The sequence below is a fragment of the Myodes glareolus genome, chromosome 9 (assembly GCF_982192425.1).
Source record: "Myodes glareolus chromosome 9, mMyoGla1.1, whole genome shotgun sequence".
Taxonomy (NCBI): Eukaryota; Metazoa; Chordata; class Mammalia; order Rodentia; family Cricetidae; genus Myodes; species Myodes glareolus.
In genome coordinates this window covers 2,117,272-2,131,336 of record NC_142034.1, presented here as the reverse complement: position 1 = coordinate 2,131,336, position 14,065 = coordinate 2,117,272, and the positions used below count along the sequence as shown (strand labels likewise).

General features: G+C 56.8%; 1 protein-coding gene across 6 annotated transcripts in view; it reads left to right on the top strand.

Moving 5' to 3' along the window:
- Window positions 1–14,065, top strand: part of Baiap2 (BAR/IMD domain containing adaptor protein 2) — a 74,168-nt gene that overhangs the window by 53,647 nt on the left and 6,456 nt on the right. For 4 of the 6 annotated variants that reach the window (XM_048429268.3, XM_085694267.2, XM_048429272.3 and 1 more), the window contains exons 7-13: window positions 7,176–7,328; window positions 9,594–9,818; window positions 9,987–10,188; window positions 10,577–10,778; window positions 11,665–11,733; window positions 12,301–12,463; window positions 14,020–14,054. In XM_048429268.3, coding sequence (XP_048285225.1) covers window positions 7,176–7,328; window positions 9,594–9,818; window positions 9,987–10,188; window positions 10,577–10,778; window positions 11,665–11,733; window positions 12,301–12,463; window positions 14,020–14,054 — 1,049 coding nt within the window. The remainder of the gene's footprint in view (window positions 1–7,175; window positions 7,329–9,593; window positions 9,819–9,986; window positions 10,189–10,576; window positions 10,779–11,664; window positions 11,734–12,300; window positions 12,464–14,019; window positions 14,055–14,065) is intronic. The other 2 variants (XM_048429274.3, XM_048429275.3) reach the window with 1 other exon arrangement.

The following is a 14,065-nucleotide window of genomic DNA, read 5'->3' as shown; positions in this document are numbered from 1 at the left end:
TGGAGCTAAAGACTTTGGCCAGGTGTTGGTTGCTAGAGAAATATCCTCTGCCTCCCATGGTTTCCTGGTTTGTTTGTTTTTTTAAACTCCTCTCAAGATGGCCCGCAGGTGGGTCTAGTAGCTGAGCCCTAGTCAGCTGGGGGCTCAGAGGTCTTTGCTGGCTCCTGTACTGTCATGTCCACTGGACCTCTAGATGGCTAGCAACATTAGCAGGGGCGCCCATGTCCTGCCCTTGGGTGAGGGCAGGATTCTCGTCTTCTAGGGCTACTGGAACTGCTTCGTAAGCTAACCAGGAAGTGGGACTTGACCCCACGCTCTGGGGTGGCCTGAGTGTGGCTTGAGACCACAAGAGACTTAGAAACAGAGGCCCTGACCAGGCCCACCTGTTGCTCCAGCCTGGGAAGGGCTTCCCTGCTCCCTCGACATGCCCTCTTGTGTATCTGAGGTTTCTCCACTCTGTATGCCCCACTGGCTTGGCCAGAGCCAAGCAGGGTCAGACCATGGTAAGCCCAGGGTTCAGAAAGTCAAATGTAGGCTAGTGTGGACATCTCCTGTGTGGAAGACATCCTGGGACAGGCACAGAGGCCCAGCTTGGGATCTGTGAGCCTTTCCAAAGCCTGGGGCCTAACAACAGCCGCTGTTGGAGAAGAAGGAGCATGTATTTGGCTACCTTGGTCCCAGCAGCCCTGGTCTTGGTATGCACGTCGCTGGCCTTAGCTTGTGCTTGTTGAGCATGATTCCCTTCCCCGTCCCTGAGAAGTGAGCAGAATGTCCCGAGACCCGGTTCCACCGATCTACCAGTAGGGTCCCTGGTGTGGTTGGTGCCTGGGACACAGCGGAACACAGCCTGGCTGCATATGCGGGGTTCTTAGAGTTCTTGGGAATAGGAACTCACAGGGCAAGCCCAAGGCTGCTGGGCCTCTGGAACTCACAGTGACCGACCCAAGCCTTCAGGAGTTGCTGGCCTGGCATGCAGCCCCACCCTGTGCTGACCTCTCATGGCCTCCAGCAAGGCTGGACCACTCAGAACAGTGGTCAGACCTTTGCCTCAAACTGGACTAAGAACAGTCTGTTTACCAGAAGGGTGGTCACTGAACACGGGTGTTGTAGGGGACGGAACTGCTGGGGCTAGGGAGGTGTGAGGTGGCGGGCATGGTGCCTACAGCAGCACTGTCCGGTCTGGGGTGAGAGCTGCTCAGAACTGAGCTTGCATGCCCGGAGTGCCGAGGAAACTGATTTTAATTATAGGTCAAAGAATGGGAGCTCAGAAGCATTTGGGGCACTAACTGGGACGGGTAGTTTTACAAGAAAAGGGGAAGTTCTGAGAGCCCTCGTTCATGGCCTGAGGGACTGCCCTTCCCTCCAACACTTTCCGTCACCGCAGGGTTGACACCAGGCATCGGGAGGCACATGTGAGGTAGGAAAGGGGTACGGTGACCATGCCTCGTGTAGCCTCAGACCCCAGCTCAGAAACTGGGGGTTGTGGCCATCCCTTTGGGACTCTTTAAAGCCACGCTAAGACTTTCAAGCAAACCCAAGTCTCACCTTCCTGTCAAGGCAGGGGAGGGGTACCTGTGACTCAGCCACCCTGAGGTGATAGGGGAGAGAAGCCCCAGAATATGAGAGGTGTCTGGCTCTCTTTTACCTGGCCGGTATCCTCCGTCTCCTCCCCCAGGGGTGAGGTGGAGGTGAGGGCCATGCTGACCCAGTAGCCGCAAAGCCTCCGTTAACTCCAATAGTGTCGCCCAACCAGCCGGTATCCCGGGATTCTTATGTATGGCGGCACCTCCCTTTCCACATGTCCCTCACGGGCACCCTTTCCCAGCACCCGTCAGAGCTGGTGTGCCGTGTGTTCAGGCCTTTGCCCCATTTGACTCCTCCCCCAACCTAGCTCTTGTTAGAACAAGACAGGCACAGGTAGGAGGCTGTCTACAAATGACAGCCTCTGAGAATGTAGCGCGGCCTTTGCTTTTCCGGCTGTGTCCCTGCTGTCCCGTCCCTCAGATGGCCCTCACCCTCCCAAATAGAGTATGTGGGGAAACGGGGATTAGGAGGTACATAGGGCAGAGGGCCTGCCGACGTGCGGTCCTTAGGTGTGTGCTAGGCTTGGGCTGTGGGGGGGTTGTCTTTCCTTGCACGCTTGTGCCTACTAAGTACTGAGGAAGACGCAGCTGAGATGCAGCTTCATGCCGAAGCCCCAGAGACCCCTGTGAGAGCCCAGAGAGAAGCAGCTGACGTGGGCAGGCCTGACCCCATCCAAGGTCACTGAGACCAACCTGACCCTGGGGAAGGCCCTGGAAGGGCTCCTCCGTTGGACCCTGTCAGTACATGCCAGGCTCCCTGTCCAGGCCAGCTGTCCTTGGACCTCCCTGAGATGAGGTAGGGGGTAAGCAGGTACAGGCTAGCTGTGTAAAAAGGGGGAACTAACTGGTCAATGTCCTGGGTGGGTGCCTGCCTTAGAGGGTGGGATGGGGTGTCCACAGTACTCCCACAGGGATCCCTGGGTCCAGGCAACTGGGTGTGGATTTATTCACCGCGACACAGGGGCCACTTTGGTGGCTCGACACCTCCGGAGTTCTCACTCGCATCCCTTTGTGGGATTTGTCTGTTCTAGGGGCCTGAGAGAAGGGAACAATTCGTTCTATTTCAAGGGCTGTATAATTAACAGAGTAAAGATAAAATAACCACTGCAGAGATCTTCAGAGTATAATAGCAGAGGCTGGCCCGCCGGAGTCTGATGTGGCACAGGCAATGTGCCCTCGCCCCAGCAGACAGCGGGGAAGTACAGGCCTGGCACCCAGTGCGGCCTCACCCTGTAGCATCACATGGTCAGATGAGGAATGCCGCCAGGTCCTGGGGACCACCCCATACCCACACCCATCCTTCGGGGTCTCCCATGGACAGCCTTGGCCTGTACCACCTGGCTCCATTGACAGACAGTTTTGAAGACTGAGTTTCTAACACATTAACTTTTGGAGACGTTTTAGTCCATGGCAGTGACTAAAACACCCCCAAAAGTTAATGTGCTGGAAGCCATTAGAATAGCTAGTCCCACCATACAATAGCCCCAACCCTGTCCACCCATGGTCAGTATCTGCTGGCTCCAAGCACTGCCCTGGGTGCCAGGCCCTTCAAACTGGGAAGGCCTTTCCTTGGCTTCTGTTCTCCAGTTGCTTAAGAGAACATGGAGTGTCAGCTTCTTGCTGTTCCCTCTTCCCTGGCACAGCCCAGGGGTTCAGAATTATCTCCTTGGGAATCCTGGCCCCCAGTGTAACATTGGGACTAAGCCTCACCATCTCCTCACGGGCTGCAGGGAACCTTGGGCAGTCCAGGGGTTTGACAGTTGTGGGAAAGCCTCTGTGGTCAGTGGGTTAGGGTAAACCACAGCAATTTCAGATTTTTCTAGAACATCCATCCCCCCTCTGAGTCACAGGCTGGCTCTGGAGCAGAGGAGACACAGTTTCCAATCACTTCTGCCTTCTCAGATTACAGGGCTGCTCTGCTGGGGTGACTAAGTGGGAGCCTTTCTCTGTGGGTCTTAAATGCTTTCAGTTGGGCGTTTCTATAGTGCCGTCTCCATAGCACCCAGCTAAGCAAGGAGCTGTGAGGCAACGTGGGGCGGGCGGGGACAGCAGGAACCTGGCCACTGCGGGGACAGGCTTAATGCCATTTTAAATGGCCCGATGCCAAGCCATTGGCAGTGCAGGCTGGGCTTGTGTTCCGTCCTCTATGCTTTCCAGAGAACGTAGATGCTCCCCCACACCAGAGTGCCCCATCCACAACACTAATCGAGGGACTTGGAGACCTGAAGGGCAGCCACCACCTGTCCCCTGTCCTCTACCGTCTTCCTCACAAAAGGACACTTAAGTTGGCCCAGATTTCCAGGATCTTCCTAGTAAAACTGTGGTCTGTCTGTGAGGAGTCAGTGGCCTGGAAAAGGAGGTCAGGGAAGTCGGTGGTTATTCCTAGACAGAAGTGGCAGCCACTTGTCACTGGCAGGCTTCTCTCTCAGGTCGAACTGGAGCTGTTGACATCAGCCCAGACGGGTGTGTGGTCCAGGACTCTTCCCTGCCTCCCAGCTGGGAATTCTTCATAGTCCCTCAGTGTATTGCTCTGGGGTGGTGTCTCCCCTTTCCTTGAACCACCCCTAGGTGCCCAGGCGTGACCTGTGCGGTTACATTTAATCCTGGGGGCATATAAATAAGTGAAAATCTTCAAAATAAATCACTGTGCCCTCCTAACTGCCAGGCTGCCAGACCCGCTAATGAGGCTGGGCCCCATACCAGTACCCTGCACCCCAGGGAGCCAAACGCTCTGTGTGAAGGTAGTGCGCAGCCTACAAACCCAGAAACCGCCAGTGGTGGGCTGGCTTCGGGCCTCAGTTTGGAAGGTGCTGTTCTCGGGGCAGGGAGACCCAGGGGGCCCCATGGCCTGGTTTATACTGCTGTCCTAGGTGACAGTTCCAAGTGGAGCCTCTTTCTGAAGTCCCCTGGAGAATGAAATAATGCAGATTATCACCAGGCTCTCTCCCTCCCAGCCCAGAACTTTAGCTAGCTCTCTCTGCCGAGCCCTTCTGGCTACTGTTGTCCTTGAGAAGGCTGTGGAGGAGGTGGCCCAAGGATCCACCCTAGCCTCAAGGACCTTGGACATTCCTGAGCTGGCCACCAGCCTGAAAGCCTGCAAGTGCTTGTGTCCTGCATGGTGTGTGTGTGTGTGTGTGTGTGTGTGTGTGTCCCCACCTGTCTGTATCCATATCCTTGTGCCCGAGGTCAGATCTTAGAAACTACTCACAGCCTAGTTGAGCCCTGAAGGCCAGAGTGCCCCAGTCCCAGACGGTTGCTGGACTAGAGCAGAATGAATGGGACCCAGGAAGGCCAGTGCTGGCCTTGCCCTCCTGGAGAGTAACCCCCTCCTCCCTGACCCTGGTCATGCCCGACTTCATCTCCCCAGCCTTCCCCGAAGCACAGGAAGGAGCCAGCACCCAGGCTGAGCCTCCTCCAGGGCTCCCTTGAGTCCCTCCCAGCACAGCTCCTCTGGGAGCAACAAGGTTGAATATCCCACCCCCTACTTCCCAGAGGACCCTGGAATGCAGGGGAGGTTCAGGGAGCAGGAAGCCCTGGTAGGCGCCTGTTGCATAACCAGAGGAAAAGTACTTGGCGCTGTGGAGGAGAGAGAGGAGGTGATGGCCCCCGCCATCACAGCAACAGAACCCACTGTCAGGCTGGAAAGTGGCTGTCGCCTGGTATCCTGATCTCTCTTTACAGGGAAAGAAAGTCCCACCCGGCAGACCTGGTGGCTGGGCCCTGCTGCCACTTGAGAAGACCAAGACCTTCTCAGGGCCCACTCAGGCTGGTCCTGCCGGGGGAGGGGGCTGGAGTTTAACGTGGGGCAGAAGCACCAAGTAGTTTCTGTTTGGTGACAAAGGTGTGGCAGGCTTTGACCTTGGAGAGATTGTGCTGGCTGTTAGGCAGAGTTCTTACAGGCGTGGTGGCCACGGTGAAGACCAGCCCCCACCCTGCTGGGCTTCCCCCTCTTCTGTCCCTCCAGCTGAGCCTTGTGTGGGGAGATGCTAAGGGAACAGCCTGCTCCAACCCCCTCTGTCGCCCACGGCTCAGCCGCCCACCCACGCTGAGTCAGAGCTCCGAGGTGGCTGTGAGTCAGCTGTGAGCACCCTGGCAGCTCAGGCCCGCCCCCTGCTGGAAGATGGCCACGTCGGGAAGCGCTTCTTCAACAGCTGCTCCTGGGCAGCAAGGCCGAGCTCTCTGCTCCAGGCTGGTGGAGTTCAGCCTTAGTGGGGCGGGTGCAGGGTGTGCACTGGAGAGGTGTCTCGGCGCTTTGTGATGACAATTCCGGCTGATACTGTGTGTGAATAGGCCTCTTCTTGACATTCAGGCAGTTTGATCGTCGCAGTAGGGTTTAACAGTTCCTGCACTGCTGCAGGGCCTTCCTTGCACACCCTTCAGCCAGCTGTCTTAGAAAGACCAATAGAGAAGTTCCAGGGGGAGGCGTGTTCCTTCCAGAGACTAAGCCCTGGACTGGCCTGCCACTGCTGCATGTGCCTTCCCCGTCTCAGAAAGGACTCAAGGAAAACTGGGCCTGGTGTGTGCGTGCAACCCACGTGTGCCTCTGACCTGGGGCTCTAACACTGGCTGGCCACAGCTTTTCTCTCAGACAGCTGCTTTCCTGGTTTTATTTATTTATTTATTTTGCCTATGGCTGACTTTCTTATAGTGTGGCTCTTTGACCAGTACTTTCTTTCAGTGCGGATGGCTTGTTTGTATCTACTTTGAGACTTTCTTTCAAATTATGAACTACACAAAACTGACAGACGCCACTTTTTAGTCATTAAGTGAACAGCCTGGCGGCAGGAGCGCTCTCTTTAATAGGCTGGTCTAAGGATGACAAGGTCTCGGGTGTCTAGGTGAGCCTCAGACCCTACATAGCTCAGAACAGCCCGGCGGCAGGAGCGCTCTCTTTAATAGGCTGGTCTAAGGATGACAAGGTCGCAGGTGTCTAGGTGAGCCTCAGACCCCTGTATAGCTCAGAAGACCTTCAGGGATGTTGGGAATACTGGTGGGCGTGTACCACTACACCTTTTTTTGTTGTCGTTGGTTTGTTTTTGTTTTGTTTTATTTTTTGTTTTTTCAAGACACTGTTTCTCTGTAACTTTGGGGCCTGTCCTGGAACCAGCTTTTGTAGACCAGGCTGGACTCAAACTCACAGAGATCCTCCTGCCTCTGCCTCCCGAGTGCTGAGATTAAAGGGTGCACCACCACTGGTCTGGTTTAGGGCCGCAGCTCTGATCCCTAGCACCCTCATAAATGCCAGGTAACCATGGCAGCATGTACCTGTCGTCCCAGCACTTGTGGAGAGAGGATCCCCAGGGCAAGCTGAACCTAGTAGAATTGGGGAGCACCAAGTTCCATGAGAGACTGTGCTTCGGTGAACAGAGGTATCAAGGAAGATACCAGTGTCAGTCTTGGGCTCCGTGTGCGTGCGTAGGTATTCGCATTGTGTGTTTATCAACCCAGAAGTCCATCACCCGGGGCCTCCACAGGAGACAAGATCCTGGCCCACGTGGGCAGGCATGCCGAAAGTGGCCTGCAGGCATAATTGCATAACTAGAGCCAAGCAGAATCTGCCTCAGCTCACCGGCCTGTCCCCTCTGCCCCCAGTACATCGACGCCATCAGCAACAAGCAGGGCGAGCTGGAGAACTACGTGTCTGACGGCTACAAGACAGCGCTCACCGAGGAGCGCAGGAGGTTCTGTTTCCTGGTGGAAAAGCAGTGCGCTGTGGCCAAGAATTCCGCTGCCTACCACTCCAAGGTGAGCTGATGCCGTGGGCTGCTTGGTCTCTGCCTGGCCATGGACCCAGACAGTGTTCGTGAGTGTCTGAGCTCCCAGAGAAGTCTGTAGCACTGGGGTGAGCATCCTTTTACACCTCAGACTGAGGAACAGACTTCTAGAGGGAGAATTGCCAGGTCAGAGGGCATGGCATTTGGAAGACCTGCATTAGAAAAGTCCCCCTGGCTTTTCTGCCCCAGCCGAGGTCTAGCTAGACTGCTGACAGCTTGGGAGGGGGTGGCCCACGCCCTCCTGGCCTCTAAGGCTGGACCACGTCACCTGACATCCTGACCTGCATGACTTAATGTCTGCCAGCCGCCATAGTCCCATAGACAGCCATAGACAGGAACTCGTCACCCTTGTCCCACACCGCACCTCCTAGGCAACTGTGGGTCCCTCCCCTTCACTGCTCCAGGTGACCTCTTCTGAGCCCAGACTGGTCACATGGGTGTCCTCAGAGTCCCTCCTTGCCCCCACTTCCTCTGGTGCCATTTAGCACTAGGCTTTTGGTGGGGTTCATGTATTCAGGCATTCCTGGTTCCTCCATGACCCCTGAGAAACCAACCTCTTTCCACTAAATCGAGTGAGAGCCCCTCCTAGACACCTCCATGTTCCCTCTCTCTGCTTACAGCCTATCCCATCAGAACACACACACACACACACACATTTCCTGGGCCACATTCCAAGACCTAGCCCAGCCTTGCTAAACAAAGCAAGTCCTTGTGAGAAGCTGCCTCCTCCAGGATGGTCTGCTGCAAGCCCCTGACTGTGGGGCCTGGGCCTGGGAGTCAGAGTTCAGAGGCCCAGGACATTCAGAGGGCTGACATGACCCCCTGGGGTAGGGAAGGTTCAGGTGATAGACTCTTGCTGGAAACATGTTGGGATGAGTGGAACCCTGTCATTTACTATATCTGTAGGAGATAAACTGGGGTCAGATTGTGTCCCCTGAAACATTCAAGAGCATTCAAAGAGCTTAGTGTGATTACGCAGCCCTGCCAACCACGGAGATCCGGGTCCTGTCCCGGTGAGGGAAGGTGGTCTAGAAACTGGCACTATACACACTGCCGTGTCCTTCCCACACATGACCTACCACCTCTGCTCTGGTCCTCAGGGCCTTTGGCACCAAGGAAAGCCCAGAGGCTGCTGGAGGCAGGTCCACAGCCCGGCCAGGAGACACGCTGTCTGTGCCTGTTTCCTACTGTTGCCCTTGTCCCCACTTCCCCACTCCGAGAGCTGCTGGCGTTTTAACTGACTGGGTGCAGGTGCCGGCCCAGAGCTTTAAGGCTGGCAGCAGCATCTGCGCCCTCTAGTGGGGACCAGACTTTGTGTTGTGGCCCTGGAAGAAGAGCTCTAACTTCCCTATCTGGGCAGCTGGCCACACGGCTGCTGCGTACCAGCTCTGAACGGAGGTCTTGATGCTGGTCTGCCAGTGTGGCCATCTCAGGATGGAAGGATTTGACCGTCTGCAGCACCACTGCCCTGGAGGCCCACTTGTCCTAATGGGTAGGAGGGACAGGGGCTGCCTCACCTGTACCCAGGTGCCAGGCACAGCGCACTGCCCATTCAAGCCTTTGAGTTTCTTCAAGTAGACCCAAGACCCTAAAGCAGAATTCAGTGTCATGTCTATGCCCCCTCACCTCTGTGCATCCTGTATGCTCATGGGGTTGGCTGTCCCTGAGATAGGCCTTCATGTGCCCCAGAAGCAAGCCAAGCTCTTGGATAGAAATGCCAAGCCCGTCTTCGGATAGAGGCCATCTTTGCACATCTCCGCCCTCCTGGCCTGATCGTGACTGGGCGGCTCTGTCCCGTCTCCAGTTTTAACCCCTCTCACACCTGCCAGATGGCTCTTTCCTTGACGTTACGTAGTCTTGTCTACAAAGGAGCTGCCTATCCTAGGGCTGGCTGTGTGAGCCCGTCCGTTTGGTTTTTTTTTTTTTTCCTCCAGGCCCCTGAGGAGGCACTTCCAGAACAGGGCCTCTCTTGGTCTGATTTCATGCCTGATGTCCTCTTGGGGACCTAGCACATAAGTGCTCACCAGGCCCTTTAGCAGGCATCCCCTTTGAGACGCAAGGCCTGCAGGTGGCCTACCCAGTTTTGAGGGACCATCAATGAAGGACAGCACTGGGGCTAGGACAGGCCACATGCATGCAAGGTGGTGCTACTCAGAGAGACACCTCTGGACTGTGCCCCGCTGCAGGAACTCGGGCTGCGACTGACTCCCTTCCTGTCCCTTGTCTTCCGCTCTAGGGCAAGGAGTTGCTAGCCCAGAAGCTGCCTCTGTGGCAGCAAGCCTGTGCTGACCCCAACAAGATTCCAGACCGTGCTGTCCAGCTGATGCAGCAGATAGCCAGCAGCAATGGCTCTATCCTCCCTAGTTCCCTGTCAGCCTCCAAGTCCAACCTGGTCATCTCAGACCCCATTCCTGGAGCCAAACCCTTGCCAGTGCCACCTGAGCTGGCACCATTTGTGGGGGTGAGTCCTGGGTCTTCAGAAGCTTACGGGGGGTGGGTCCCTTTGCCTGATGTGGTGGCATGTTCTCTAAAGGGCAAGCCCAGTGTGCTGAGCCCAGGCCCCTGTGGTGGGTGCAGGGTACTCCCAAGCTGGCTCCCAGCGACGCCCTGCCCCTGCCTCTTCCTCCAGCGGATGTCTGCTCAGGAGAATGTACCTGTCATGAATGGCGTCGCAGGCCCGGACAGCGAGGACTACAACCCCTGGGCTGACCGCAAGGCTGCCCAGCCCAAATCCCTGTCTCCTCCGCAGTCTCAAAGCAAGCTGAGTGACTCGTACTCCAACACACTCCCCGTGCGCAAGAGCGTGACCCCGAAGAACAGCTATGCCACCAGTAAGGGCCCAAGGGTGCTAGGCTGAGAAATCAAGGCTTGTGAGTGCGTGTGCGTGCGCATGGCTGTGGGAGTATGTGTGTAGGTATATATATGAACACGCGTTTCTGCAAGGTATGTATGTGCATATGCCTGTGTGCATGTCTACAAATACCTGTGCACGGGTATGTTACGCATGTGCGAGCATGTAGTGCGTATTGACTGGGAATGTGGCATGGTGGGAGGAGACCAGAGCCCTGTCTGCAGCAGACAGGCTGGAGGGTGGAGGGGGCTTCCGTTGATCGTGGGACAGTTTGGTCTGTGTTTGGTCCGTGACTGCTGTGAATGCTTGTATCCCGGCTCCGTCTGACACAGACAGTCCTCTCACGCACACACCCGTTGTCCCAGCAGCTGAGAACAAGACGTTGCCACGTTCGAGCTCCATGGCAGCTGGCCTCGAACGTAACGGCCGCATGCGGGTCAAGGCCATTTTCTCCCACGCGGCCGGGGACAACAGCACTCTGCTGAGCTTCAAGGAGGGCGACCTCATCACGCTGCTGGTGCCCGAGGCCCGTGACGGCTGGCACTACGGCGAGAGCGAGAAGACCAAGATGTGAGCACCACCTGCAGGGAACACGGCTGAGAAGCCTGCCCACTTCCACACACAAGGGGGCGGCGGCACTCGGGTGTGCTGGCAAAGTCAGAGGGTCTTCTCCTGGGAAACCTGAGCGGGAGAGACAAGCACGACACAGTCACACATACCCGGCCTTTCCCCGCTGACCTCATCCTTATTGCCCGTTACTCTGTGTCCCTGTGATTGCTCATTCTTTGTTGCTTATTTGGCACAGGACACGGTTTTCTGAATGTGGGCACGGTGGCACACCTGGCCATTTTCAAGATGGGAGCCTATGTATGGTTTCCCTAAAATATGTGGCAGAGCAGACTTGACCAGCCTGAGACACCTCCCCCCAAATTCTCCTGTAGGTCTGAATAGCCTGCGGCAATGTCACCAAGTCTTGGCACCACCCAGAGGCAGCCGCATCCCTGGGAAAGCAGTAGTTTTTATCTGGGTCTGTCTTTGACCCATATGGCTAAGCAGCTGTGGCCAAATCAAGGCACAAACTGAGCTTTGCTGTGCTCCAGTGGCAGCTGCCTACTGGGCAGGGAGCCTGCGAGAGGTCTCTGAGAAATAGGAAGCTGTGTTTCCTCGGTCCCAGTGGTCTAGAGCAGGACCCATCATGGTAGTGGGCTGTGTGGCCGATGAGGTACAGGTGGTCAGACCCATGACTCTACCAAACAGCTTCTAGACTGTCTCACCCTTGGGGCCAGGTGCAGAGCCAGCACCAGCCATGTCACTTCATGCTCTCCCTGGAACATGGGGACAGGCTGGGGAACCAGTAGGACCCGGGGTCTGACAGCGGTCAGCAGGGGCCACTATGCTGCATCTGGAGAGCCTATAGAATGGATTCTGGGTCTCTCACCTAGGGCCTTTCTTCTAGGCGGGGCTGGTTTCCCTTCTCCTACACTCGGGTCCTGGACAGCGACGGAAGTGACAGGTTGCACATGAGGTGAGTGTACTGGCTAGGCAGGGCCCCTGGGCAACACACTGGGCAGGGCTTCTAGTTCTTTCTCAGCCCTATAGCACCATCTCATAGGCCCCGCTGTGTGTTTGAGATCACACGTGGGAGGGTGTGGGATGCGGCAGTGTTAGGAGATGTTCTGGGGGGGTGGGGGTCCCGGGGGTGGGGGTCCCAAGAGCCCTGGGAAGAACAGCAGGTGCAATGCGGGGTAGTTGTTGGCCCATCGTGATTGCGCTACACCTCACTACCTACCTCCGAGAGCAGGGTTGGAGGGCCCCTGAGTCTTCAATGTCTCCTGACCCTTGGAGAATCCCAACTGCTCTTGGAAGGGTGAATGGCTACCTGTCTCAGGGCTTCCCCAGCAAGCATTTGGCCACCCCCTCCCCCGTGCATCTGTACACACAGTCCAGGGAAACTGGGGAGGGAGGCCAGAGGGGAAGACCTAAGAATGTCGCTGGCTGCTGATAGCAGCCCAGGGCAGCTGAGCGAGGCATGGAGAAGGAACGGGTGTCTCCAGAGGATACTGGCCAGCCCCTGAGCCCCTTGTCCCCACAGCCTTCAGCAGGGCAAGAGTAGCAGCACAGGCAACCTCCTGGACAAGGACGACCTGGCCATCCCTCCCCCCGACTACGGCACCTCCTCCCGGGCCTTCCCCACTCAGAGTACTGGGACTTTCAAGCAGAGACCCTACAGTGTGGCGGTTCCTGCCTTCTCTCAGGTGAGCCCTGGGGCCTGGGGCTGAGGTGGAATTGCCTGGAAGGTGCGTGGACTAACTGGTATCTGTTCCTCTTGGCTGACGGGCCTGGGGTTTTAGCCACACTTCCCACCAGACTTGATGTACTCAGCACCCTTCTGCTCAGTGTGCTGTGGGACTTGGGGGTGACCTCGGGGTCAGGGGATCAGAGCTTCAAACTCCTTCCCTGAAGGCTGCAGGGTGCTAGGTGTCTCTGCTGCTGTCCAGAGCTTTCTAGTCAGTGGGAGGCCATTGGTGGCTGGTTAAGCCTCTAGGCCCTGAGGAGGGTCCCTGGCAAACCCTGTGCAGGTGGTAGTCAGCGTCCGAGGTGGGTCTGGCTCTGAGTGTAGGACGGACCTGTGGGGCTGGACAGTGGCTCCTACAAACCTGGGGCTCCCGTGCCCAGGTGGTCGGTCTGTTCTAGCCTTGGGCAGAAGGGCTAGCAGCTTGTCTATGGCTCCATCTGGCCCTACCTCTACCTGGACACAGGGAAAGAAGGAGCCTGCCATTTCCATTTCTTGGGCCACCTCAGGACCCTCATGGTGTCCCAGAATCATACTGTTGACAGGTGTGCAGTCACGTTTGAAGCAGGCAAGAGCCTCCTTTTGGCTGTACCCATCCTGCCCTAGAGGGACGGGGACACTTTGGAAGGGCTCCCTCCAGGGAGTCTGCGGTTCAGGCGGTGTGACTGATTTGGGGGCTTGAGTCTGAGGGGGTCTAGGCGGTAATGTCCTTGGCTGGAGCCTTTGCTCACATCAGAGCCACACTGGAGCTGGCGCTCGAAGCAGGCGGGTGGCAGCGGGGTGTCCAGATGGAGTTACGGACCTTGGGCATAGGCCAGCTTCTGGGAAGGGATTGGTTCAAGGCTGGGAAAGCCAAGGATGGTGAGTCCACCACCCCTTAGTACCTTGGGCTCAGCGCACCGGATGGAGATGGGCAGCTATCTCCAGTTAGTCCGTGCCCAGAGTGTCCCCTCCTGGGCGGGAGACCCAGCCCGGAGCCAGCCCAGGCATCTGTGAGGTAGGGTGGTGATCTGTGGTCTCCTGGAGCATCTGCCCTGTTGCTCATCTTTCTGTGTGCCTCCAAAGTCAGCCCAGCAAAGTCCCTGGCTTTGCAGGGAGGCCCTCTGCCTCCTGAGACCTCTGACTCCTCTTCACCGCCCCCACAGAAACTGTTTCTGCGGGGAGCCCCAGTATGTGGGAGGCATTTGCAGTGATGTCATTAAGTCACCTGTCCCGTAGGCACCGAGAGCACACATGGTCCAGTCCACCACTGGCCAGATGGGGGGGGTGTCCCTGTTGATCTGTGAGGTCGCCATGTCCATGCGCCACATGGAATAGTCTCTGGAGAGTTTCCCCAGCCATAGTGACTAAAGAGGACAGGGAGTGGTGGGGAAGGAGCCAGATTCCTGGGGACCCCAGACTGTACCTCAACATAGGCAGAGCCATCTTTATGAGGACTGGACCAGGGAAACCTTGTCAGTCAGGGCCTGAGTCTTGGTCATCGGGGCCCAGTATGATTGCTCTGTCTTTGCTCCCCAGGGTCTGGATGACTATGGGGCGCGGTCGGTGAGCAGGTAAGAGGCTT